This window comes from Marmota flaviventris, chromosome 10 (assembly GCF_047511675.1).
Source record: "Marmota flaviventris isolate mMarFla1 chromosome 10, mMarFla1.hap1, whole genome shotgun sequence".
Classification (NCBI taxonomy): domain Eukaryota; kingdom Metazoa; phylum Chordata; class Mammalia; order Rodentia; family Sciuridae; genus Marmota; species Marmota flaviventris.
Genome location: NC_092507.1, coordinates 5,364,016 through 5,389,484, shown reverse-complemented (window position 1 = coordinate 5,389,484; position 25,469 = coordinate 5,364,016). Strand labels below are relative to the sequence as shown.

At 43.7% G+C, this 25,469-nt stretch overlaps 1 protein-coding gene across 6 annotated transcripts in view; it reads left to right on the top strand.

Annotated features, from left to right (window-relative positions):
• The window catches only part of Rere (arginine-glutamic acid dipeptide repeats), a 396,954-nt gene that overhangs the window by 323,950 nt on the left and 47,535 nt on the right, over nt 1–25,469 (top strand). For 5 of the 6 annotated variants that reach the window (XM_071617313.1, XM_071617315.1, XM_071617314.1 and 2 more), the window contains one exon: nt 10,368–10,448. In XM_071617313.1, coding sequence (XP_071473414.1) covers nt 10,368–10,448 — 81 coding nt within the window. Of the gene's footprint in view, nt 1–9,551; nt 9,633–10,367; nt 10,449–25,469 lie in introns of those variants that run through there. The other variant, XM_027947556.2, reaches the window with a different exon arrangement.

Sequence of the window (25,469 nt, the reverse complement as noted above, 5' to 3'; positions counted from 1 at the left end):
GAAGGGACTTTTAATTTATTTATTTATTTTGGCACCAGGAATTGAACCCAGGGGTGCCTGACTACTGAGCCACATCTGCAGCCCTTTTTAAAGTTTTCATTATGGGCTAGGGATGTGGCTCAAGCGGTAGCGCGCTCGCCTGGCATGCGTGCGGCCCGGGTTCGATCCTCAGCACCACATACCAACAAAGATGTTGTGTCCGCCGAGAACTAAAAAATAAATATTAAAAAAAAAAAAAAAGTTTCATTATTTATTTATTTAGGTGCTGGGGATTGAACCCAAGGCCTTGTGCATGCAAGGCAAGCACTGTACCAACTGAGCTATCACCCCAGCCCTTTGATTTTTTTTTTTTTTTATTGTGAGACAGGGTCTCACTAAGTTGCTTAGGGCCTCAGCCTCCTGAGTCACTGGAATTATAGGCACGTGCCACTGCGTCTGGTGAAGAAGAGACATTCTAGTTTGGGTGAGTGAGAACAGCAATAATAAGAACCTAGAGACTGAAATTAGGATGGGGCACTGCAGCAGATTCACTACAAGGTTGAAGAGGTGGTGGGGAACCCAGTGATGGAAGCTGTTACCTACCAACCAATAATTTAGACCCACTAGAGTCCCGGCAGGTCTTTAAACAAGAGGACACATTAATATACTGGATGCCCCAAATTAGGATATTGGGGAAGGTGAATGGAGAGACATCGAGGTTGGAGAGGAGATGAGTGCAATTGTTGGCATGGAATGTTGTGGTCCTGCAGTTGGCAAAGTCAAGCCCTGTCCCACCACCCCACCACCTTGTCAGAAAGGAACACGGTGAACAAGACCAAAAAGAAAACAGTGAATCCAGAGGATGTGGTGACTTGCGAAAGTAATGGAAAGGGTGTGGGAACAGGGACAGAGAGAGTAAGGCAGGCATTCTTTCAGCAGAAGTCTGCTGCATCTCATAGTATTAGGGACACAGAAAGCTGAGAGAGGACACACTAAACTGGGTGTGAGGGCTGTGAGATATTATGGCAGGGTGCATGGTCCCCCATTCTATCATAGATTCTGATGGGGAGTGATGAGGTCAGGATCTATGGGATATCTCTATGATGGGCCTGAAAATGACCAAGGTGGCAGGCATGGGGCCCTTAAGGCTGTTAGGTGGGTAGAACATTTATGGAGATTCCAGGAGAGCGTCCTTTGTAAGAACTCAGCAATTGAGGGGAAACTTTTGAGAGAAAGGGTGTAGGAGGACCACACGGGGTGATCTCTGGGTATCTACAGCAAGTGAGCACTGGAAGACTACTCTGTTCATTGGTGAAGTAAGGGTAATAACCTGCAGCCCAGTGAGTATGGAAGATAAGGGAAGCCTTGAGGGCCCTGGGCACTGCTGCAGCGGCTCAGCCCAAGGGCATTTGTGAAGGAGTGAGAGGACATGAGAACACTGAATAGCTGCATGCGTTGTGCCAGGCACAGCCTTTTGATAATTGGCATGGCTTTTCTTATTAGACCTGGACTTGAATCCTGGCCCTAGCGATGACAAGCTGTGGGTTTGTACAGAATATTCAATTTAAGTTGCAGTTTCTTTATCAATAGAATGGGTCCAGTGACTTCTCTTTTGTACTGGGATAACACATCTGTTGCCACTAGGACTATCTATCATTCTGCACTGAGGCTTGAGCGTGGGGAACTTGAGAAACACTGAATATCTCCGTTTTCTGGGTTCATGACAAGGCTGCTTTGAAGAAGATGTGGTCTAGGACCCCTTGGTGTCCACGTTGAGATTGTTTTGTCCTGGGACTAGGGAAGATATTACTCTGAATAATACAAAGTGTGGGTTCAAGTCTGAACTAAGGGAAAACGTCAGGTCAAAGGGAAATTTGAGAATCATCAATAGACTGTACTGAGTATTTAAAATGATCCTGGTTGCTATGTTTAAAATTCTAATGGGTTATGTTAATTAGGTTTTTGTTGCTGTGACCAAAATACCTGACCAGGACAAATTGGAGGAAACGTTTAATTTGACTTATGGTTTCAGTCTGTGGATGGTCAGCTCCATTGCTGTGGGCCCAAGGTGAGGCAGAGCATCATGGGGAAGAAGCATGACAGAGTGAAGCAGCTTAGGATGTGGTGGCTGGAAAGTAGAAGAGGGAAGGGGCTGCAGGGAAGATGCACCCTTCCAGGGCATGCCACCAGTGACTCACTGCCTCTAGCCACGCCCCACCTACCTACAAGTACCACCCAGTTAGTCCATTCAAAGTAGGAGGAACTGATTAGGTTACATATAGCCATTTTACCTTGGAATACTCCTGTGTTAACAAGGAGCTTTTGGGGACACCTCATGTCCAAACCATCATAATACTGGTTTATTTTTTATTTTTTTGTGATGCTGGTGATGAATTTTGGGCCTTGCACATACTAGGCAAGTGCTCTACCACTGAACTACAACCCCCAGCCCTCTAATTCATTTGAATTATTAACTAGCTGCCCTGCAATTACACTAATAAGTGAAGAAAAAAGTCAGGAGCAACATTCTCCTCCTGTACCAGTTCTGGTGCTGCTTATTGAAAAAGTAGGGCTTCATGCAGGTCCCCATAGTGTATAAATATTTAGAACCAAAATCAAACAATATATCTTAAAGCAGTATCAACAGTAACCTCCAGAGAGAAATGTGTTTTCGACAGGAGATGATGGGAATCTGTCACAAACCGGATTATATGGGAGAGCTGTAGCAGGCTTTCATTCAGTGGGTTGCCAGTCTGGTAAACAAGTAGGCATCGTGAACACACCCTTTGGAAGGGCTTGTATTTCTTCCACTTGACCTCAGGGCTCTCTTTCTCCACCCTATCCCTCTTTAACACAGGTCCTCACTTAGGACACATCTGTATTTTCTTCAGCTGCTCTATGCCTTCAGAGAGCCATGGATGTATTCCTTTTCCTCAGCGCCTGGCTGCTGGGCTTACACTTGTGTGTGTCTGTTGGTGGGGGGACGGGAGATTGCTTGCTTGCAGATCTGCTTGTACTTCGGTCCCCTAAGAACCAATAAGTCATTAACATAAATTCTGTGCAGAAAATGGGCAGAGCAGAAGGAGCCATTTTCGCAGTGGGAATCATTTTAATACCTACAGTGTTTTCTAAACAGTTATGTAAGAGGACTGAGTGCACGTCGCTCTCCAGAAGTCCCGGTGAGTTTCTGACTGTGATACACTAGTTAAAATTCACCAGAGGGAGTTAATTTTGAAAGCTCTCAGCCAGGGGTTAATGCAGAGGCATCTCTTAGCTGTTTTTATAGTCTCGCCTGCTCTCTTCTGCTCTCTTCCCACTGCAGTCAGGGTTGGGATCCCACACCTCAAATGACACCAGAATGAGCCATGCTGGGAGTTTTAGGATGGGCAAGGGGCATAGGCACATGTACCCATTTGGAGGGATTACTCTTGGCCTCGCACTTCTTCCGTCTGCTGTCCAATTTGTTATTCAGAATAATTTTCTTGAGTTACACAGAGCACTTATTTTATGTCTAATTTAAAAGATAAATTGAAATGAGAATAAATTATTATGACAATCTAACCTTTATTTGTCCATTTATGAGAAAAAATGTCTTGAAATACAAACACCAGTCACCCAATCACACCCCCAATCTGTACCTTTGAGTCCATTCCTAGGCACCACCCTAGTCCTGAGGCTCCCTATTTGTTTACACATGTCACCTCTGATCCTTCCACCCTGGGCCAAGGATTTTGTGACCTGTGGCCAGTTTTCCCATATGTAAGATGGAGATGTCAGTAGTTCCCAGCTAGTAAAGTGGTGGTGATGGTAGACAGGGAGTTGCAGGTAAAGCCTGACACTGTTGTGTTGAGCCACTTTTACTGCTGTATGGGGCAGCTCTTCCTTAACTTTTTCATATCATGACACATTAAAAATGGACAGTATTTATATTTATCAGTAGTGTTTACAGGGAGGCTGCTTTTGTCTAGGCCCACCTGCTCCCCAGGGCAGAGAGAAGAATTAGCAGCTGCTGGGCCAGTGAGGCTCATGGCCACAGGCACAGCTCAGGGTGGGGTGGGGGAGTGCAGCAGCACCGGGAGCCTCTGAACTTAGCAGCTATAAGAGATAATATTCCTGCATTTGGACCAAATGACTTTTATTCCTGTTATGTTATTTCTCATTTCAAAAGTGGTTGTGTCTAAACAGCCATGTCAGAATTTCCTCTATGAAACAGAGGACGGACTAGATTCCATAACTTCTGAGTTTAAACCTCATGTAACTTTCCACTCTACCAAAAAATTAAGGATTAGAGCTTTCCAGATACATTATATTAAAATCCTAGAGTAACAGGATTCAGATACTTGCTGTTCCCCCCCCCCCCCCACAAGCCAGGAGTTAAATTTTCTCTACTGAAAATTGATGGGTAGATAACTTCAGATGGTGACAGTTTTCAGCTCAGTAGTGGAATACTGTATCAGTTTTTCTGAGACTTGGAGCACAGTCATAAACTAAGTTGTAACATAAAGAACGTCTCCTTGCTATTAAATAAAGACATATATCTGTTTGAATCTTACCTGGCTATGGGGATAAGAAATAGAAAAGGACTTGCACTGTGTCCACATTTCAGATTGGTTGGACATGAAGCATGTCACAAAAACAGGAGCCAGCTTTCCAGGCCCTCTGCTTGTGGTCTGAGAGCTGTAGACTGCAGAGCATGAAGCAGGGCTTGGTTGAAATGAGAATAAATTATTATGACAATCTAACCTTTATTTGTCCATTTATGAGAAAAAATGTCTTGAAATACAAACACCAGTCACCCAATCACACTCCCAATCTGTACCTTTGAGTCCATTCCTAGGCACCACCCTAGTGACCAAGCTGGTTGGCTTGCCCCCTTTCCATGCTCACATTCTTTTTTCTCCTTTACTCATGGTATCCTGGCCTTCTAATATCTATACACAGTGAGGGCAAGAGAAGCTAATAGACATAGAAATAATGCATGAGGCCTTCAATTTCAGTGTTGGAAATACCGAGTGCCAGCCGACTACTTAAGAAAACTGTTAAGAAACACACTGGTCTTCCATTTAGAAGCATGTAGTACCTGCCTGTTCATAAGCTGATGGTATAAATTAAGAGTTTTGAAAACAGCAAGGTCTTCATTTGAAGTGAGGAATGCACAGAGGGAAGGAGACTGCTGTGATAGAAGCCTGTTTCAGATGTTGGTCTGCTCCAATCACTGACGCTCTAAGGGCTTGTCTTTGTTTCTATTTTAAAGGCAGCTACTGTGCATTTCTGGTAAACCACAAGGTAAAGGCTGGTCTCTGAGAAGCAGATGTTTTGCAGGTTTTGAGGCCTTGTGGCTTTCCATAGACAAGTAACAGTACCAGCCACATGAAGCTTTCACTCCCCCCCAACCCCGCTCCCTGTGCTCTGGGGCCAAGGGGGTTGTGCATTTGATAGCATAGTCGTTCATATATATGGACAGCTGTGGCAGGACTGTGCTCACCACTAGATGTCAAATGTAAAATTTCTGAAAGTATCCTTTTAGACGCCTATGAGACAGTTGAGTGCTCCCAAGGGGCTTGGGTCACAGATTTGGCCATAGACATACTAGCTCATATCCTAGATGATGTTTAGAGCCTTGGGAACAGTGGAAATCATATTGAGGAAGTCTAACCCAAAGCTCAAACATTGAGAGGTTGAGTAGAGAACTAAGGCAGGTGGTATGAGGAAAATCAGGACTGTTTGATGCCAGGGAATCAAGAGATCACTCTGTTATCATGGTTCAGATTGGATCCTTCAGCTTTTACTAGTGCAGTTTTACTCTGACTACCCTAGACCAGGCCCTCTTCATCTCATTGTTGATTTCACTATGTTTCAGAAATTCACTGAACACCAGCTGCCTGGTGCCAAGGGAGGCCAAGTGGCGTAAGATATAATTCCTGCCTTTGCAGATTTTATGGACTCTGAGTAAATGAAATCTTATGCAAATAAATAAAAGGGAGGGCTTATGGTGTTCGTTTTAGAGTGTGAAGGATTTGAGCTTAGTTTGAGATGAACTTTGAAGGTACCTGCTTTGTAGTCAGTTGACATTATTGGGTGGACATCTGCCTGGAAAGGCAGGCAGGAACAGTGTCCTGGAGGGGCTGGAATTCAGGGCTTCAGGAATGTAAACACTATCCTACAGAGAGGTCAAAGTGCTATTCTTAGGTAGGAGCTGTGATAAGATAGTGTGGTACTGTTGTTTTGCAAAGTTTCTGGGCAGAGAATTGTAACTGAATAGGGGAGATGGGCTAGGCATGGCACTAGGAAATGGGGATCAAGGCCTGGCCAGGGAACAGCACTAGGATGGACAGAACAGTGGGGCTTTGTGCAGACTTTCTTAGGAAGAATACCAAGCTGTTGGTTGAGTTGATGTAGGAACCCTGGAAAGTGTGTCATTTCAGATAATGGTGCCATGACAGGAAATTGTCACCACAATTGTCTGCATTTTACAGAGTGTGGCAGTGACATATATGGATTTAGGAAGGTAAGTTTGAATTCTGGCTTTACCTCTGAGAAATTAGGTAACCTTGATCTGGTTACTTAACTATCTTATGCCTCACCTGCCTTGTCTATAAAATGAGGTTGATAATAGAACCCCCTTTTTAAATTGGGAGGAATTTGAATTAATACATGAGGCTCGGTGGTATAGAAAGTGCTGAATGACTAGTTGAGTGGAATGATGTTCAGAGAATTACATCATTAATAAATGGAAGAAACAAGATCTTAACTTTGATTTGTCCACTTCTCCAACATCACCTTGATGTTCCAGAATCAATGTTTCTCACATTTCACTTTCCTTGTCTTGCCTCTGCTGATGAACCTGTTATATGTCCCTTGGCATCAAGCCCACGTTTGATTGCGTGGTTCTGGCATTCTATCACCTGATTCGTGCCAGATCATCCACCATGGCTGGACTCAGTGGCACATGTCTGTAATCCCAGCCACTGGGGAGACTGAAACAGAAGGATTGCATTGCGAGATGCTAAGCAACTCAGTGAGACCCTGACTCTAAATAAAATACAAAATAGGGCTGTGGGTGTGGCTCAGTGGTCAAGTGCCTCTGAGTTCAATCCCGAGTACAAAAAAAAAAAGCTTACCCACTTCAACTCCATGTAGACTCTGACTCCATAACTCACCTTGATTTGCCACTTCTGTCCTTCAAGGAGGGACCCTCTAGATGCTGTCTCTCCTCAGGGATCTAGTCTATGTCTCCCTGTTTCGGTGGAGGCATTTGGGCCACCACAGGCCACTTCAGGCCCCCTCCCCTTGCTACTCTGATCAGCTGCTCATTACTTTATGCTTGTTGGCCTGGGTAAACTTCACATATTACAGGAACTCCTAAAAAAGAATCCAGTTAATAAAGGTCCATGGTATTTTTATTATTTTTAAACCCACCCCCATGCTAGGTGCTCAACAAATTCTTTTTTGTTTGTTTTTTACTTTTTAGCTTTAGGTGGACACAATATCTTTATTTTTATGTGGTGCTGAGGATTGAACCCAGTACCTCACGCATGCCAGGCGAGCATGCTACCACTTGAGCCATATCCCCAGCCCTGTTGTTTGTTTGTTTAAAGAGAGTGAGGGGGGGAGAGAGAGAGAGAATTTTTTTTTTTAATATTTTTTTTTTTTTAGATTTCAGCGGATACATCCCCAGCCCTGTTGTTTGTTTTTTATTTTTTATTTTATTTTTATTTATTTATTTATTTTTTAATCTTTATTTAATATTTATTTTTTAGTTTTCAGCAGACACAACATCTTTGTTTGTATGTGGTGCTGAGGATCGAACCCGGGCCGCACGCATGCCAGGCGAGCGCGCTACTGCTTGAGCCACATCCCCAGCCCTGTTGTTTGTTTTTTAAAAAAATATTTTTATTTTTAAATTGTAGTTGGACACAATATCTTTATTCATTAATTTTTATGTGTGCCTAGGATCGTACCCAGGGCCTCGCATGTGCTAAGTGAGTGCTCTACCACTGAGCCACAATCCCTGCCCTTTGTTTTTTTAACCTTTGTTTTGTTTTTATGTGGTCCTAAGGATCAAACCAAGTACCTCACACTCTACACTGAGCTACAACCCCAGCCCCAACAAATTCTTAAAGAATGGATGAAGAAGCAGGAATTGTGATGACAGTAGTTCAAGTCCTCCTCATCTCACACCTGGATTTATATCACTAGTCTCTTAATCTAGACTGTTCCTAATCCAGACTTAGGACACTGCCACTGGAGCGCTTCTTATCCATTCTCTTCAGGGAAAGCTTGTGCTTCAACATTTCTGACAGTTAGGACCACAGCTCTAAACGGCTGGGCTGCCTGCATCCCGATCCTCCCTGCCTTTCGGTCTTATCTGCGGGCTCTCTGTTCTGCACTCCGCGTCCTTGCAGTTCCTAGAGTGTTCTGTGTGCCCTTCCTGGCTGATTAGGAGCCCTGCTGGAGCCCACCTGGCAAGCTCAAGCTTTTCCTTGTCACTTCCTCTAAGCAGAATAAGGTGCTACCTCCTTCTCGTAGCTCCACCCACCACCCTATTGTTCTGGACTGCTTTCCTTGTAGGCCCAAATCTGGAGGCTTCTTGAGGGCAGGGCCATCTTTTTCTTGCCTCATCTCCCTGGAGATGCTGTGTGCACAAGGCCGGGAATGCCTGTTGATCATATGAATAATACTTACATCTATCCTCTTAAGAGGACAGCGTGCATCTTTCTGGTTCCTTGACAGATATTTCCTTCGAACTATATGAACTTTATTGAAAATTGACAATGATGAGTCATATCTTGGCAAACAAAACGCAAAGCCTCGGGGACTGGAGTAGGGGGTTGCTAATGGGTCTTACAGGTGAAATCTGGCTCTTCCCTGAATCTGCCCGGCAGGTCTCAAACACCGGGAGTGGGAGGGCCTCTTTCCTCGGTGGACAGGTGATTTATTGGCTGGGAAGCTTCCGTGGTGATTTAGTTGTGGAAGGGCGCCTTTCGAAGTGTAGGCCAATGCCTGGCCCCGGCGGGGAGCGGCCGCCCACAACCGCCGGCCGGAAGGGGACGCGGGGGTCGTGGAGGCCGGCCCGCGCCTGGCAGCCAAGGCGTGCGGCCCGGGCGCTGTCGACCCGGTGCTCCCCGAGCGTGGGCTGGAGACACAGCGGCCTGGGAAGGGCCCCAGCCCCACGGGCGCCGGGTCCCCGTGCTCTCCGCGGTCGGAGGAAGTTTCTGTGCTTTGCTGCCTTGGCGTACTGCTGCTCCGAAGGAGGACACTGAGATACCGCGCGCCGCCAGGAGGCTCTGGCTGCCCAGCGGGGGTCGGGCCGGGGGCGGGGCCGGGGCCAGAGCGCGGGGCCCGGCGGGCGGCTCGGCGATCCAGGCCGCCTTTTGCAGCCGCCCGCGGCCGCGCCGGGCTCTGCGCGCCGCGCTCCAGCCTCCTCCCCCGGTGGTGGTGGCGGCGGCGGCAGCGGCCCCAGCCCCGCGCCCCCCGCGCCCCGCGCCGCGCGGCCCCGCCGCGGTCACACGCCGAGCAGCCCGCGGCCGCCTCCGCCCTGCGCTTTGTGGAGCCGCGCCGAGTGACAGGCAGCGGCCCCTCGCCGCCCCCGGCCCGTGCGCTTACCTGTGGCTGCCGGGGTCGGCCGCGCGGGACCGGCTCGGAGCCCTGAGGTGGGGGCCGGGGCGGGAGGGACTGCTCGGGAGGAATGGGACAAAGTGAAAGTCTCCCGGCCGGGCTCAGGGACGGGTCTGAGACTGCTGCGAAAATGGAGGGGGGTTGGTGAGGGGCGTCTGGAGGAAGGAAGGGGTGCTGCGATTCTTTATTTGGAGTGGCTTTTAATGTCGGAGATGGCGGGGCAGGCCGCCTGGGCTTCGGGCTCCCAGCCGGCTTCCGCGATGTCGGTGCCTTCCTGGTGAATTCCTGGATTAAGGAACCGGGCCTTTCAACCACCTAGGGTGCCCTTCTGGAAGAGTCACCAGGTTTGGTTCTGTTTCCCTTCTGCCCAACACTTCTAGGAAGCTTCGTTCTCGAGCAGAAAGCAGTTGTGCTGTTTTATTGAAACGTGGGCATATTTGTTGTTTAGACCTTCGTGGGCCAGACTACGTCTGGTAGCATGGGGGACAATCTTAGCTATATAGAGAGTATGTCTTTTCTCTTAAATGTGCTGCCCAGGTTGGGGTTTCGATGGGGGCTGCCCGAGGCCCGCGCTCGCGGGTGGGTCCCAGCTGTGTTGCCGAAATATTCTTCCAGCCTAGTCAATATTCCCTAGCTGAGACTTTTTTTGTGGTGGTTATTCTGCTGATTGCAGATATCTTTGCTTTGCTGACATCCTGTTTTGTTTTTTGGTTTTTTTTTTTTTTTTTTTTTTTTGGATTTTACATCCCATTTATTTCTTTTTATCACAGAAGCGCTTCGTTAAGGGACTCAGGCAGTACGGCAAGAACTTCTTCAGAATTAGAAAGGAGCTGCTTCCCAATAAGGAAACAGTGAGTACAATCGGACTTTATGTAACTTGATTTTTTTTTCCCTCTTTGCTCCTGCTGCTTCTCTGCATTTGATCTTAGGAAATGGTTTCCTTTAACCCTGTGCGGTGCTCAGACTCAGGCTGGCATCTAGAATTGTATTGGTCCCACTTCCTTTTAATTTTAGCTTGTGAATTTAGATGGTAAGGTGACATATTATGCTCATCACCCTCAAGAACTGTGTTGTAACTGCAGCAACAGAAAAGCCTTTGGGAGCAGAGGGTGAATTAGAGGAGGGATTGTGGCATGTTACCACGCCTAATGTTAACCACAGTGGCTGGGATAGGAAATGCCATTTATCACTAGTTTGGATTTGGTAATTGGCAAAGTTCATCAACCAAGCCAGACAAGAGAATTAAGGGGTTTGTGATTCCCTGTAATTTGAATTCTGTTAGGATTCCCCCCCCCTTCTTATAAAGTTGCTCTTTTGAAGAGTAGTTTTTAACTCTTAATATTCTTAGCCCTAAAAGTATGCACTTTTCATTGGACTAATGCAAAGGGTTTTTATAAGTTTTTAAACGGAGCTTTTTTAAAAATTCCTTTGATATTTCACAAAGCTGGGGATCATATCTGACAATACTCCTGATAAGCTTGGGGTAGGAGGTTTTGCTAAGGAAACTTCAGAATGAAATTGTACGAAGGTAATGCTGGAAGGAATTCAGTTTCATTAGCCTGTAATTGCAACCCTCCTGAATATAAGTGGTGTTGAGAAGGGAGAGTGGACTTCTGGCTAGGTCAGAGAATAGGGTCCATTGAGGAAGGAACAGGACCAGCCACTTCCCATTTCCTATTCCTTCCCAATTGGACCCAATAACTGGAAGTATTCTTCAGGACTTTTTTTGGGATTGGGGGTAGGGTTGGACAGAGGGGAGTTGATATTTAATCTGCATATACACAGGGCTGTTTTTTAATAAGTGGAAGATAGAGGAAGAATATCCATTATAAAGTGGGTAGTAGAATTTTTGTTGGTCTGCTTTTGTTGTCTATTGGTATCCTTTAGCAATTTGTCTTACTCAATTTTGTTTCTTCTTTCTTTTTCTTTTTTTTTTTTTTTTAAGAACTCTTTCTGGATACTGCACTATACAGTACCTTGATGACCTCATGATGATGCATAATGGGAAAGAAAGGTTCTGAGATTTTAAGTACAGCCTACTACAATTGATGGCTATATCAATTAGATTAAACTTTTATTTATATTTTTGTGCGTCTACATATGCTGGGATGGGTCATTGAGAGTGGTTGGGAGAGAGAAAACCATTTATAAGTATTAAAATAAAATGTATTATGGAACCAATCTCTATAATCAACTTATTTTTTCTTTTTCCAGAACAGGTTGGAAAGGGGTAATTACTGTGAGACAGTGAAATAAAGTTTTCTGGGGAATTTAGTTGTTTGTGCTTCATACATAACTTTTAAAATTTAAAATGGCTTGAGTTAAGTGTAGGAGTTTTGGTTTGGCTGAGTGAAAAGGAGTCCATGCGAGTAAATTTGTCCTGAAGTTGTGAACAGCCAGCTTGTTCCCTCTCAAGTCAAGTTTTATATATCCCTGTGCTCTGCTTAAAGTTGTAAACCATGAAGAATTTTATACAAGAAATTTCTTGAAAATCGTTTTTATCTTTCTGGTTTAAAAAGTACTTAGAGTAGGGCTGGGGATGTGGCTCAAGCGGTAGCGCGCTCGCCTGGCATGCGTGCGGCCCGGGTTCGATCCTCAGCACCACATACAAACGATGATGTTGTGTCCGCCAAAAACTGAAAAATAAATATTAAAATTCTCTCTCTCTCTCTAAAAAAAAAAAAAAAAGTACTTAGAGTGGCACAATTAAACATTAAATCAAAAGTCTACCATCTATCATTAAGAAACACCAGACAGGCTGGGGTTGTGGCTCACCGGGTAGAGCACTCACCTAACACATGTGAGGCCCTGGATTCAATCCTCAGCACCACATAAAAAGAAATAAATAAGTAAAATAAAGGTACTGTGTCCAATTACAACTAAAAAATAAAATATTAAAAAAAAAAAAAAAAAAAAGCCAGACAGTTTTATCTAGCATTTTATCTCTGTGGTGGAAACAGACCTGACTAACCTTTAACCTAGGTAAGGCTCTTCTGATCTGTTTTTCTAATTAGAAATTATAAAGTTAACTTCTTAATCTGTCTTCTCACTCTTGGGTGTCCCTTTTCATTGATGACACCCGACTCAGCAAACAGCCTTTTCTTGTTCTTGCTGCTCTTGGTACACCAGCCTTGTGAGCTGCCTCTCTGGTTGTCTTTCCTGAGACCTTTCCCCATTACTCACTGGTGGTGACCGTTCCCTTCCCTTCTGGCCCCTTCCTCTTACTCAGGGGGCATCATCAGTGGAGTAAATGGGAGAGTGGTTTGCAGAAATGGAAGGTTTACTGTGGCTGATGTGCTAGGCATTCAGTGTCCTGCTCTCTTTGGACTACAAGGGAGGAGTTTGGTAGTAGGGGAAGTCTGTAGGTATAGTTAGTAATCACCTGGGAGAAGCACTCATCTTCTATTTCCTTACTTATCAGCGTAGCCAGGCTAATCATTCACAGCCCTCAGGGAGGGGAGGTCAAAGGTGGTTTTCATTTTTGCTTTAGAAGATGAGAAAATCAGAAGATACCAGTGTTCTTGGTTCAAAATTTCCTTTGTAGAATTTTTATGGTCTTGCTCTTTTTTATAGTAAATCCCTTTAATCTAGGTACTTCCCACATTCACCTCTGTCTACTAGAATTATTAACTCATTTCTTTGCTATTCTCAAGTGACTTGAAACTTCAGAAGGGCATCAGCATCCAAAAGAACATGCCTGTTCTGGCATGGAGCAGGGCCAGCAGCCCTGTGTGCTATTCTTGGCCTTACCAGAAAATATAGTACTTGATGATCTCTTTGAACTGTGCAGTCTGCTTGGAGTAGGGCAGTGGGAAGTTCAGGTCACATCCCGACAAGGACTGGGAATTTATTTTATCTGAAATTATAGTTCTGTACATGAGAATATTATAGGTGCTACCATCTTTATCAAAATGTTTGCACACCTTTAGCGTTTGCTGTGCCTGAGAACAAAGTGATGGTTCTTGCCTTCTCTGCCAGTGACTTCTTGTGAGCCTCAGCAAGATTATTCAACCTCTCTGTCCTTGAATTTTTGTATGTATAAAATGAAGTGATAATTCTTACTCCTTAGAATTGTCTGGAGAATTTAAGTGAGATAATGTCTGTAAAAAATGTATAAGAACAATTGAAAGCAATTGTTCTTCCATGTTGGGTCTGAATAAGAAAAGCAGCTACTTGTTTTCGTTAATCTGTTCTGCCAAACCCTTTCAATTGAAAAGCTGGGAGGAGTGGAGAAGGGCCCTCCTTAGTTTAGGAACATTCCTCCTCACCCTTGAAGCTGGGTTGAAGGGACTGGGTTTCTGCCAGTTCATCTTATACAGTTAGGTCAGAGGAGGGATCCTGGTGGGCAAGGCCATAAACAGTTTCCTAGCTCTTTTGGTTTCTGGTGTTTATTAAACAGATACTATATCTGACTTTTCTCCGAACGTTGCTATGCCCTGAAGTGGGAATAGTGGCCACAGTTGCGGAAAACCAACTGTTTATGGAGGGTTAGTTGGATGGGTATTGCATGTTAACCTCATGGTACCCAAGGGAATGCTGCAGTTGAGGTCTTTTAGTATCATGGTTATACAGATACCCTGTAGTTTATTCTACCCACGCTGTTTCTTCCTCTCTATGGCTGTTTGTTTCTCTTTAATATGCTTATAAAGTGTATAATTAGTAGCAGAATGTGGTAAGGAGCCAGCTGAACATCTCAGGTCCACCTTGGTAGCATAATTCTCCCTCAAGGCACCTTTTGCCCTAAACCACATCTCAGTTTTGGGTGTGAGTATATTTGTTTAAATCACAGTGAGTATTCTCTCACTGGCCTTCTAAGATGACCCTGGGGAATCAGGCTCCTGGATTCTGCTTTGAGCACTGCTGCTTTTTTGTTGGGTAGATGAGTTACATGGCCTTTGATGTTAAGATAAAACCTGAAAACATAGGAGGTCTGATAGGGTCAGATCTTAAACCTAGAGGGTAATATTATAAATAATACAAAATCATGGATGATCCAAAAATACACACACACATGTACTATTTTTTTTTTCTTTTAGCATTTATTGCCATTTTCTGCAAAACCATCAGCATTTCTCAGGCCTTCTGTTACTCTTGAGAACGGGTCTCTCTTTGTCTGGCACCTAGGTTGGATGATGACCTTTGTCTACGGCGCTGTGTGCTGTTTCCAGCGTTGGGGTGTAGTTGGGAGCACCTCTCTTCAGTGCTGTTATTCTTGTCTCACATGCAGTGAACACCAGTGCAGTGAACAGTTTGATCTGCCCACTTGGCAGGGGAGAGGTGCCCTAAACCGCTAGCTTCCTGAGGGGAAGAAAGGCTTGAAGGGTGCACCTTGGCTCTCCTCTTTATTTCTGAGCACTTAACCCAGTTTAGGTTTTATAAGCTCAGTTGATGACAGTTGATATTTACTAGAAATTCATTTTCATTCACTTTCCATTTTCAGAACTAAACATTTTATATCGTTTGTTTATTTCTAAAGTTTAGGATAAGTGCTTTAATGGGTGGAATGTCCCCCTGCCCAGCAGGGAGCTGGCATTGCAGGAGGAAGGTGGACCTCTTGCATGTCTTGCAGTGCTTGGAAGAATGTCAGGGCCTTGGTGGGTTCCTGAAGGGCAAGTTTCAGAATAAGATGTTGAAAGTGGACTTTGATGGTGGTGCTCATTTTTGATGGGCCTCTGTTTGGGAGGGTGAAGGAAAAGCAACTGTGCAGCCATAGGAAGTATCATGAGCAAGAGCACAGAGGCAGGAAATTGTAAAACATGCCCAGCAGGGACAGCACATGTGCAGAGGAGATTATATAAACAGATTCAGGAGAACCTGGGCCAAAATTTTGGCTTGGAAGTAGAGTTTGGGGGACCTTGAACAACCTCCAAAGAGTGGAAGCAGGACCCATTTCTGAAGGCTTTTTGAGAAGAGAAGTGAGGGCAACACCACTGAGCTGTGGAGCCAGGGACAGGATGAGCAACATCTACGGGATAAGGACGCAGGGGAGGCTCAGTAATGATTTAGAAGAAGGCGTAAAATGGTGACTTGAAAATTGACTTCTGGGAATGGAAGTCTACTCTTCAGTGAAGGGACAGTTGGTTTTGATGTTTTTATTAACTTTGGGTCATGGGATGAAAAGTTTTACAGATTTAGATTTTTAATTTGAGAAATAACATGAAAACCAACCATCTTTCTCAGCCATATTTCTGTGAGTTGAATTCTATTAAATATGTGCATAACTACTAGATATTAATTGTTCTTTTCTCCAGGCAAAAATGTCATTTACATAAAGCATATTTCCCCAACAACGAATAAATACTGTTGAGAAAGGGCTTTAAGACCAAGTAATCAAGATTCTGTTAATCTTGAGAGGTTAAAAATGATTCTAGCATTCATTGTAAGTTTACAGCATAAAATTTATTTAATTTCAGATTATAACCTTAGATAAACAAGTTTCCAGCCTCATTAATGCTTAATCTAATGTTACATAACAAAGTATGGAAGAAGTTGACACTATTGAGAACTGGCAAAAGTGTTACAGCTGCTTAACAATGCTTTAGAAGATCTTTGGTTTTAAATCTCCTGCCTCTAGTACAACTGAAAATCCTAGCTGCCGCCAGTGAGGTACTCAGGGCTGTATTATCACCATCACCTGGGAGCTTGTGAAAATTGTAGACTCTCAGGCCCTTTGTCCATGGCCATTGAGCCAGAATCTGCATTTTAATAAGCTCCCCAGGTGATTCAAATCTACTGTAAAAGTAAGGGGGCAGCTGCTGTTTACAGTAATGCAGACTTCCAGTATGCAGACTAATGCTATGGCACATTCATTCTTTTAAGTTGTAAATTGTATCACTGTTAGGGGTTGGTTTTTTGATTTTTTGTTTGTTTGTTTTTCAAATTATTACAAAGTATCTCAAATATATCTGGGCTTATTTCCATTCTCCATAATAGAATTTCTTTAAGGCTTTTTTTCTTTTTCTCTTTGTGCTGCTAAGAATGGGCCTTGCATATGCAGGTGCTCTACCACTGAGCTACATTCCGAGCCCTAGAATTTAATGGAGTTATTTTCCCATCTCTACTCCATTTCCCCCTAGAAACACAGTTGTAACTCCTGTCTTATTTCATATAAAAACCCTTGCACTTCTCAGTACTCTGTAGCATGAAGACAGCGTGTTACACCATGTCAGACCTTACTTCAGTTTCCAGCAAAACTTTTTATTGGAAAGGATAATGTTCTCATTAATTAATAAGAAGCTTTCGTGTGCTTTAATTCTAAAGTTTTTTAAGGTGTTGCTTTCTTTTGCTGCCACCCCTTCCGTGTGAGAAGAAATGTAAGCACTTTGAGGGTTTAACAAGATGAGTAGAAGGAGAGACTTGTGTGCCATACTGTCTCGTAATGAAAGACCCTCCGATTCCCTGTCCAAGGAAAAGCACACGAATTGCAGTGCTGAGGGACACAGGCTTGAATCTATTAATTCTGATAGTCTAAACTGTATGGATACTTTGGGTGGGGGTCCAGTCTTAACTAAGGTGATCCAAGAGAGGTGACTTATATAAGTGAACCGATTAAATAGTTTGTATATGAGAAACTCCTGGTGCTGATGTTGGAAAGAAGAGGAGATACTAAAATGTTTTGTGGTTTTGTAAACCAAGGGCTTTGGATATTTGCTGTTTTCCGTGTCAGGGTCGTAGGCATGTATTGGCTTCATCCTACATATGAGGACTAGTGGAAATGGCATGTGGGCGTGTAATTACGTGAAATTTATTGCTTGTGGCAATTGCACCCATATGAAGAATGCCTTAGATTTTTCAGGTGCTGTTGAACAGCATGTGTACAAGGTTAATTGAAAAGCAAAGGGGAAAGAAATTTCTTGTTATTTGCTGTTGGTATTTCTTACTATTTGCCTGGATCTTGTTTACCTGGATGACTTTTAGGTGGATGTTTGTGGCTTTGTTTTGTGTGTGTGTGTGTGTGTGTGTGTGTGTGTGTGTGTGTGTTTTAAGCCTTATAAGAGCTGTGAACACATATTGACTTTGAAAACTGAGTTTGCAAACTGTTTGAAAAAAAAAAAAATCTGTCTTAGAAAACTCTTTAATATTGAGTTTTAAAATATATTTGAAATGATTATCCTTGAATAATTGGTTCATTTTAATCTCATTTGAAGTTATGTCCTTGATAATACTTAGGAGACTGGAGTAAAAATTATTGTTTTGAGAAGTAAAGTAAAACTTGAACCTCAGTCTGAAAACATCCCCTCCACCTCAAATTAAACATTTTCCCATTGTATACAGTTTGAAAACTATTAATTGAAAAGCAAGGGGGAAAGAAATTTCTTGAAACACTAGAAATCCTTTAAGCTAAGTTTTGTTTTTTGTGGTTGTTTTAAGATGTTCGGTTTCCTTTTGTGTTTGTGTGGGGGAGGGGCAGTGCTGGGGAGGTAACCTAGGGCCTTGTGCATGCTAGACAAGTGCCCTACCACTGAGCTACATCCCCCCCCCCCCCCCACCCCCAAGTAAGTTTTACTACTAACAGCCCTTGTTATTTTCTTTTTCCCACTTTGGAAATTTGAATCTTTGTTTTGTGCAACTGTCTTAAATCATCTTCTGAATCCTCTTAGTTGTGGCATCCTGATGCCCAGCATCTAACTATTGAGGTGTTTGCACCGTAATGTAGGCAGAGTTGGGAGTTTGGGGGGAGTTTTTTGATAACCCCAGACTTGTGCCAATTAGGATAGGCATGAGTAAGAGAGTGAGGTCTCTCATGGAGCTCACAGCTAGGAAAGGGGCCAGCTGGGCTGGGTGCTTCTCTGGAAGGTTCCTTAGTCACCTCATTTACAGAAGTCTTGCTGGGGCTGCACAGTTTTGAAAGTCTTATGCACCCTTATGCGGGCCACTTGGCTGTTTACACAGAGGGCCAGCTTATCTCTTCAATTTGTTCTGCCCTTTACCTATTAATTTTTATCTTGGACTTGACTCTGCTTCCTCTTGTCCGGTCATTTCTATTCACATAGATGCATATACGTAACTAAGTAGAGCACAAGGCTTTCTGGGTAGGAACTGCATTTTTATGCCTCTGTGTTACTTTTAGTGTTCTATAATAGGCCCTTACTTAATATTTGTTAAAAATGAAGTATGTGTTGTGGAAAGAGAAAAAATGAAATATGTGTGTATTCACACTTGATACTAATGGTTTAGGAGTACATCATAACCACAGAGATAATCAGTCCTAAGATAAAACTAACTCCTAGTGTTTAAGGAAATGATTTCCTCATCCTTGGTTCATTGTGTTGGTTTGCAGGGCTATATCATTGTTTTGTTTGTTTAGTTGTTGATGGGCCTTTATTAAACTTATTTACTTTTATTTATTTATTTCTTTTTTGGTGGTGGTGCTGAGGATTGAACCCAGGACCTTGTGTATACAAGGCAAGCACTCCACCTGCTGAGCTATATCCCCAGCCCCTGAATTTATTTACTTATATGTGATGCTGAGAATTGAACCCAGTGCCTCACACCTGCTAGGCAAGGGCTCTACCACCGAGCTACAACTCCAGGCCTGATATAATCGTTTTCAAGACCAGTGAAAGGACTTTAACTTTATGTAATAGACAGAAAATCCTTGTTAAACTCAAGTGTTCCAAGATGCTAAGACTAGAACTTGGGGTTTCACTCTGCCATGCTGGGCCTTCCTGTTCTGTGCCATACTCTGTCTCGTAATAACTGATTCCACTTAAGTGTAAAGAGTTGAAATTGTCAGCTCTACTTCTGCATAGCGGTTCTGTGTTGTAGATTATTTAAAGATTAAAACCTGTTTATTTTTCTTAGCAGTTTTATTGAGCCGATCAAGAATAAAATATTGTCTTTAATGGCTTGACATCAAAACAATAATTAGAGAAGAGAGAGAAGGGAAGGGGGAGAAGCTCAGGGTTGCCAGATCTCTGCAGCTTTGTAAGCTTCCTATGTCTGTTTATGGATTTTTTTTTCTTTCAGTCTGTTAGTGAGTCACCATCATATGCCATTTTATTATCTTGAGAACAGTCTCTGGAATGTTTTCTCCTGTGTCTTTTCTGTATGAGTGCAACATCACTGAGGGTGTTCTGAACAGTCTTAAAGTGAGGATTTTCTTTAGTGAGGCTTTGGTTTTGCATGTACAGCTGCTGCCATGCCTCTTTGTCCTTGTATATGAGTTTGATTTGTTTTTTAGTTTGGCGAGATATGGTGACTTTCATGTGTTTGATTATTTTAGCTGGCTGGAGCAAGATATGTCCAATGCCTTTGGGATTTGGTGATTATTGATCTAGGCACATCCCCTTGAAGATCAGAACTTGGTTCTCCTTCCCACAAATGCTGTTCTGGAAATGTTCTAATGAGACACATGGAACCATGTCAGAGGTTTGCTGGCCTTAAGTTACCAAGGGAGGTGCTATGGTTTTAAAGAATCTGGAATTTATGGAGCAATGAGAAGATTGTGGCTGGTTTCACAAAACGAAGCAGAGAGTCAATGAACTAACTGGGTGCTTTCTGCAGAATGTGGGGTTTAAATAACATCTTTAGTATACCTCTAAAAACTCAAAACATCTGAATATATTAATTTGATGGCATAAAACAATAAAGATTTTTATTATATATCATGATTTTTGTAGATCAGGAATTTGGCCAGACTCATCTGGCCTCTGTTTTCATATTGCCAGATGGGTTGGTCTGAAGGTCCAAGATGGTTTCCCTCCCATCTGCCACTTGGTGGGCATGGGTGGGAAGCTGTACTCTTTCTGTGTTGTTGACTAGAGTACCTACATTTTGCTTAACAAAACCCAAAGCTCTTATTTTATTTGGCCATGTAAACCTTCCAGATGACTCTCTGGACCATTTCTTGTCCACCAGATATCAGGCGGAGCGATACATCTAAAGGATGTAAAGCTGCTTTCTGTGCTCATTCTGAATTTGTATTAAGATTACATGTTCAGGGGGCTGGGGCTGTAACCCAGTGGCAGGGCACTTACCTAGCACATGTTGAGGCACTGTGTTTGATCCTTAGCACCATATAAAAATGAAAACAAAATAGAGGCATTCTGGGATGTGGCTCAAGCGGTAGCACGCTCGCCTCGCCTGGCATGCGTGCGGCCCGGGTTCAATCCTCAGTACCACATACAAACAAAGATGCTGTCCGCCGAAAACTAAAAAAAAATAAATATTAAAATTCTCGGGCTGGGGCTGTAGCTCAGTGGTACAGCACTTGCCTAGCATGTGCGAGGCACTGGGTTTGATTCTCAGCACCATGTATAAATAAATGAACAAAATAAAGGCCCATCAACAACTTGAAAACATTAAAAAAAATAAATAAGTAAAGGCATTCTGTCAGTCTATGACTTTAAAATAATAATAGTAATAATTAAAAAAAAAAGAGAGAGATTAAGAGTTTACAAATAGGGATATGTACCCATTTGTCCAGAGTATTTTTCTTAGATTTAAATTCCACTGTACTATTTTCTTTTGTATAATACTGTGTTCTCTTTACTATTTACTCTGCTTTTAATATTTGGTAAGTCATGCTTATTTGTTATGAAAGCTTTCTAGAAATCAGTGAGCTAGAATGTTTGGATACTGTGAATGTAAGAAGCTTGTAGTTTGTTCTTTATACTGGTCAGTTATCAGACGCTAACTGTGCTTGTGGAGCATGGTGAGAAGATAGAGGGATGGTTATGTTCCTTGAGGATCTCTGGCTGTTTAATTGCCACAGTGCAAGTTGGAGTGAAACCAAGTGCTGAACTCTGGTGTGGACATTAGGTGGTAATGGGAGGTTCAGGGAGTTGTGGCTTGAAATTTTTTGAAGGGCAAGTGTTTAAAATGTTAAAACTTGTTTGAAGTCGAGTATGGTAGCATGTGCCTGTAATCCCAGCAACTTGGGAGACTGAGGCTGGAGGATTGCAAATTTGAGGCCGTTCTCAACAATTTAACAACAAAACACTCAGCAACTTAGGGAGACCCTGCCTCAAAAAATAGAAATGGCTGAGGAAGTACCTCAGTGGTAAAGTGCCCTAGGTTCATTCCCCAGTACCCCCCCCCCCCCAAAAAAAAAAAAAAAAAAAAACTTGTTTCAATGCCTTGACAAAAATGTCCTCAAAGTATTGTTGCCTGCTTCCCAGTGCCTAATCCTCTATGGCATTCCTGTATTTCCTGAACTCCTGGTGGTTTGGGTCAGTTTCATTCTTTGAAGCATTTTCTTTTTAATAAGCTGAAATCCGAATTTACTTCATCTTCCATACGATGCCCTGGGACATAAGGTGCTCTACCTGTGGATCAGGGTGGTTGGCTCATCTCCCGCCCAGCTGGCTCTCTGTTGTCCACACATGCCTCAGGAACCTGCAACATCAGTCTAGATAAGCTTAGGTCCTAGATTGAGACATTTATCATTTGTCCCTCTGTGAAATCTGACATCCACAGAAAGGAGAAAGTGGTAGAGAGGGCCCCAGCAGGGCCAGGGTCATGACCATCCCTTGCTTGGCCTTTTTCTTCACTAGATTGGCAGGCAGGAATTCAGTAGGAATTCAGCACCTGCTGTACATCCGTGCATACTTCTAGGGTAACCTGAGTTTCAGCAGAGGTTTTGTTCTGTTGAGTTGAGCATATCTTTTTTTTTCCTTTTATTTTTTTTTAGTTGTCAGTGGACCTTTATTTTATTTATTTATGTGGTGCTGAGAATTGAACCCAGTGCCTCACACATGCTCGGCAAGCGCTCTACTCATCTACCAAGATGAGTTGAGCACATCTTGAGAAAAGTTTCACGTTAGGATTTAATTAAAGTTGTGATTTGGCACAGTCGTGCATACCTAGACTGACCATTGACTTTGCCATTTTGACACCCAGAGCAGATCTGAGCAAAGGCTGGCAGTGCCCAGGCTGGGTATACTCATGCCTGAAATAGTAGTCTGTTTCCTGCAGGCAGAGACCATTTGCTTCAGTCATGACCCCAGATGCACCGTAGGACCCTTGTCCCTGATGATGATATTGGCACTAGGTGGTTCCTCTGGTCCTGTGTGTTTTGGTAAACTACAGCCAAAGCAGAATACAGCAGCGATTCATGTGTCTTCATCTCTGTGCTGCTTTTGTTTTAAAACAGCTGTTGAAAATAGAAGCTTGAATGCCAGCATCGTCTCTTCTGCCTTCTTCCGCACCTCCAACAAACTCTCTGGAAATGTTTGTCACTGACCAACCTAGAGCCCTGGATTTTAAGGTGGAAACACTGCTCTGGAGTGTGCAGTTTTCCACACTGGATTTTCACTCTTTCCCTGAGCCTTTCTTCTTCCTGGACCCCCAAGCCTTTGAACCCCACTGAATCCTGGCAGAGGTGGGGCAGTTCCTCTCCCTGCTGGCTCCTGGCGGCTGTCACAAGCTGATCCAGTCGAAGGCAGTCTTGTGCAGGTGAGAAGATGCGCACAGTCCACCTAGGTAGTCACTGGCCCCTTCCTGCTCTCAGCCCTGCTCCCTCTGCTGGCTTTGAGATCACAGGTACTTGCTGAGGAAATGTGAGGCCCCTCTTCAAGAAGGCAAGATTCCTCTCCAGGTCTTCCCCTGTGTGCAGCACAAGGGAAAAAAGAGCATTTTCTGGCTATGGGAAAGTGATTTCCATTCTCAGACAAGAATGGCAAGGGACAAGAGTCATAGCTCTCCTGCCTCACGTCCTACCTGCGAGACATCACAGGCATTTTAACTCATTGGGCACTGGGCACCCCCAAACAGAACATTTTTCTGGTTTTTTGTTCACTTACCCTTGTTTTCTTTCCTCACCCCTGCCTAGCTCCAGACCCCGCACTCACAGCAGGGGTCGTTTTTTATAGCAGACATAACCTTTACATCAAAAAGTATATTGCTTATAACAAGAATCTCTTTCCTGCTTTTATTTTGAAGCATCCTCCCTGTTGTTTAATGTGGGGGGTATTTGTGCTGAAAGCCTGTCCAAGTAGGCATTTGTGCATCCCAGAGGAACTTTTGATTTATTTCCTTAACTCTGCCCTCCTTTCTCTGTGGTTCAGAAACCTTTAATGGTTTGTGAAGCCAGACTTCAGTGCAGAACAGTAGTCATTTTAAGAGCCCCTCCCACTGTATAGAAGGCGGCAGGTTTCCACATGCTGGGTTTTTGACTCCCTGAAAAGCTGACCTCTTACAAATTTTAGTTGTACAGCAGAGCATCCTGGTTTGGGGCCTTGATAATGCTTTTATGAAATATTTTTTCTTCCTCGTCTCCCTCTCTTTGAAAAGTTGTAATGAAAATTCTGGGCTCGCGTCCAGCCTGTGGGATGTGACACAGTAGAAATGTTTCGGTGCCCTTTGTTATCAGTGCTGGGCTTTGATTGGGTTTATTTCCCATACGCTTAATTTCTCTCCTCTTGTCCCTGTCTTCATGGCTAAGGAGGGCTAAGGAGGGTGGCAGAGCCAAGGTTAAACGTGTTGCACAAGCTGCCACAGCCTGGCACAGTCACTGTGCCAGGCCTCTGCAGAGGGCAGCACGGGAACTACATTCCCCGCATGTTTGCCCCTTCCTCCCAGGCTGCCTTTTAACTTTAATGCAGAGTGGGAAAAGCTGTGTGAAGCTGTGTTGGTTTTCCAGTGCTTCTACTCAAGGTGTTCAGGAAACCATGGTATGGCTTGTCTGGAGATTTTGTTAGTCCAGTTAAAAATCATGGTAGATCTCTTTCTCTGGGGCTTCTGCCAGGTGAAGGGAGGAGGCCTGCAGCAGTCAGCAGGCAGTGGCTCTCCTTTGATCTTCCTGTGGTTCTCCATTTCAAAAGAAAGAAGTGGTTACAGCTTTAAAATGTTTTTTTTTTTTTTTTTTAAATACTGCTTTGACCTCGTATTTATAGCTCTTTTCATCCTTGCAATTGAGACACTTTGTAGACATCATTTCTCTGGTCCTCCTGACAGGCGGGTGAGGGTGCTGGCTGGCATTGTTGCACATGCACAGATGAAGAACCTGAGGCACCATGATACCAGAAGTGGCTCCTGCACAGGCCTGCCCTGGTCAGGGGGCTGCTTGGGGGTGAGGCAACGTTGAGGGTTTGCTCATTGCTTCTTGTGAGAGTGAAGTGAGCTTCTGTTCTCATGGAGGTCTTTATTCTCAGTGGGACTCCTTGAAGTCCCTTACACATATAGGTGTGTGTCCTGGCTGTTGAGAGCCAGCTCAGAAACTAACAGAGGGAGCTGGGATTAGAACTTCCGTTTGATTGGTTTCCAAGAATCTGCTCAGTCTTTTTTTTCTTGAGAAAAATGTGGCCCTGCTTCCTTCTGGGTTAGGTCCTGGGAACCTGCCACAATTTGATCACATAAAAAGACAGAATTCTGTAACCACCAGCACAGCGTTGTCAGTTCTAGGTTTGGGGCTAAAATATGCAAATCATCAAACAGAAATTGGGCCCAGAAAGAGCCTGTTGTGAAGTGGATTTCTTGATGGCAGCTCTGCAGACAGTGTTCTGGAACTCACCTGGGGTTTCATTAACTCCCCACTGACTTAACAGTTCTTTCCAGGGGCTCACATCTTGGGGTTTCAGATTTTATTTTTTAACTTGTTGTGAAAATGGAGGGGGCTCTTAGAACATCTGTGGCACGGTTCTGTTTAGCCATACTCCCACAGACTTGTGTGATGCTTGAGCTGGAAATTTGGTCCAAAATTAAATGTTAAGTAGTACCTCTTAGGTTTTTTATTTTATTTTTTTTAAAGAGAGCGAGAGAGAGAGAATTTTTTAATATTTATTTTTTAGTTTCCGGCGGATACAACATCTTTATTTGTATGTGGTGCTGAGGATCGAACCTGGGTCGCACACATGCCAGGCGAGCACGCTACCGCTTGAGCCACATCCCCAGCCCCCTCTTAGGTTTTAAAAGAGTCCATTTGGACTAAG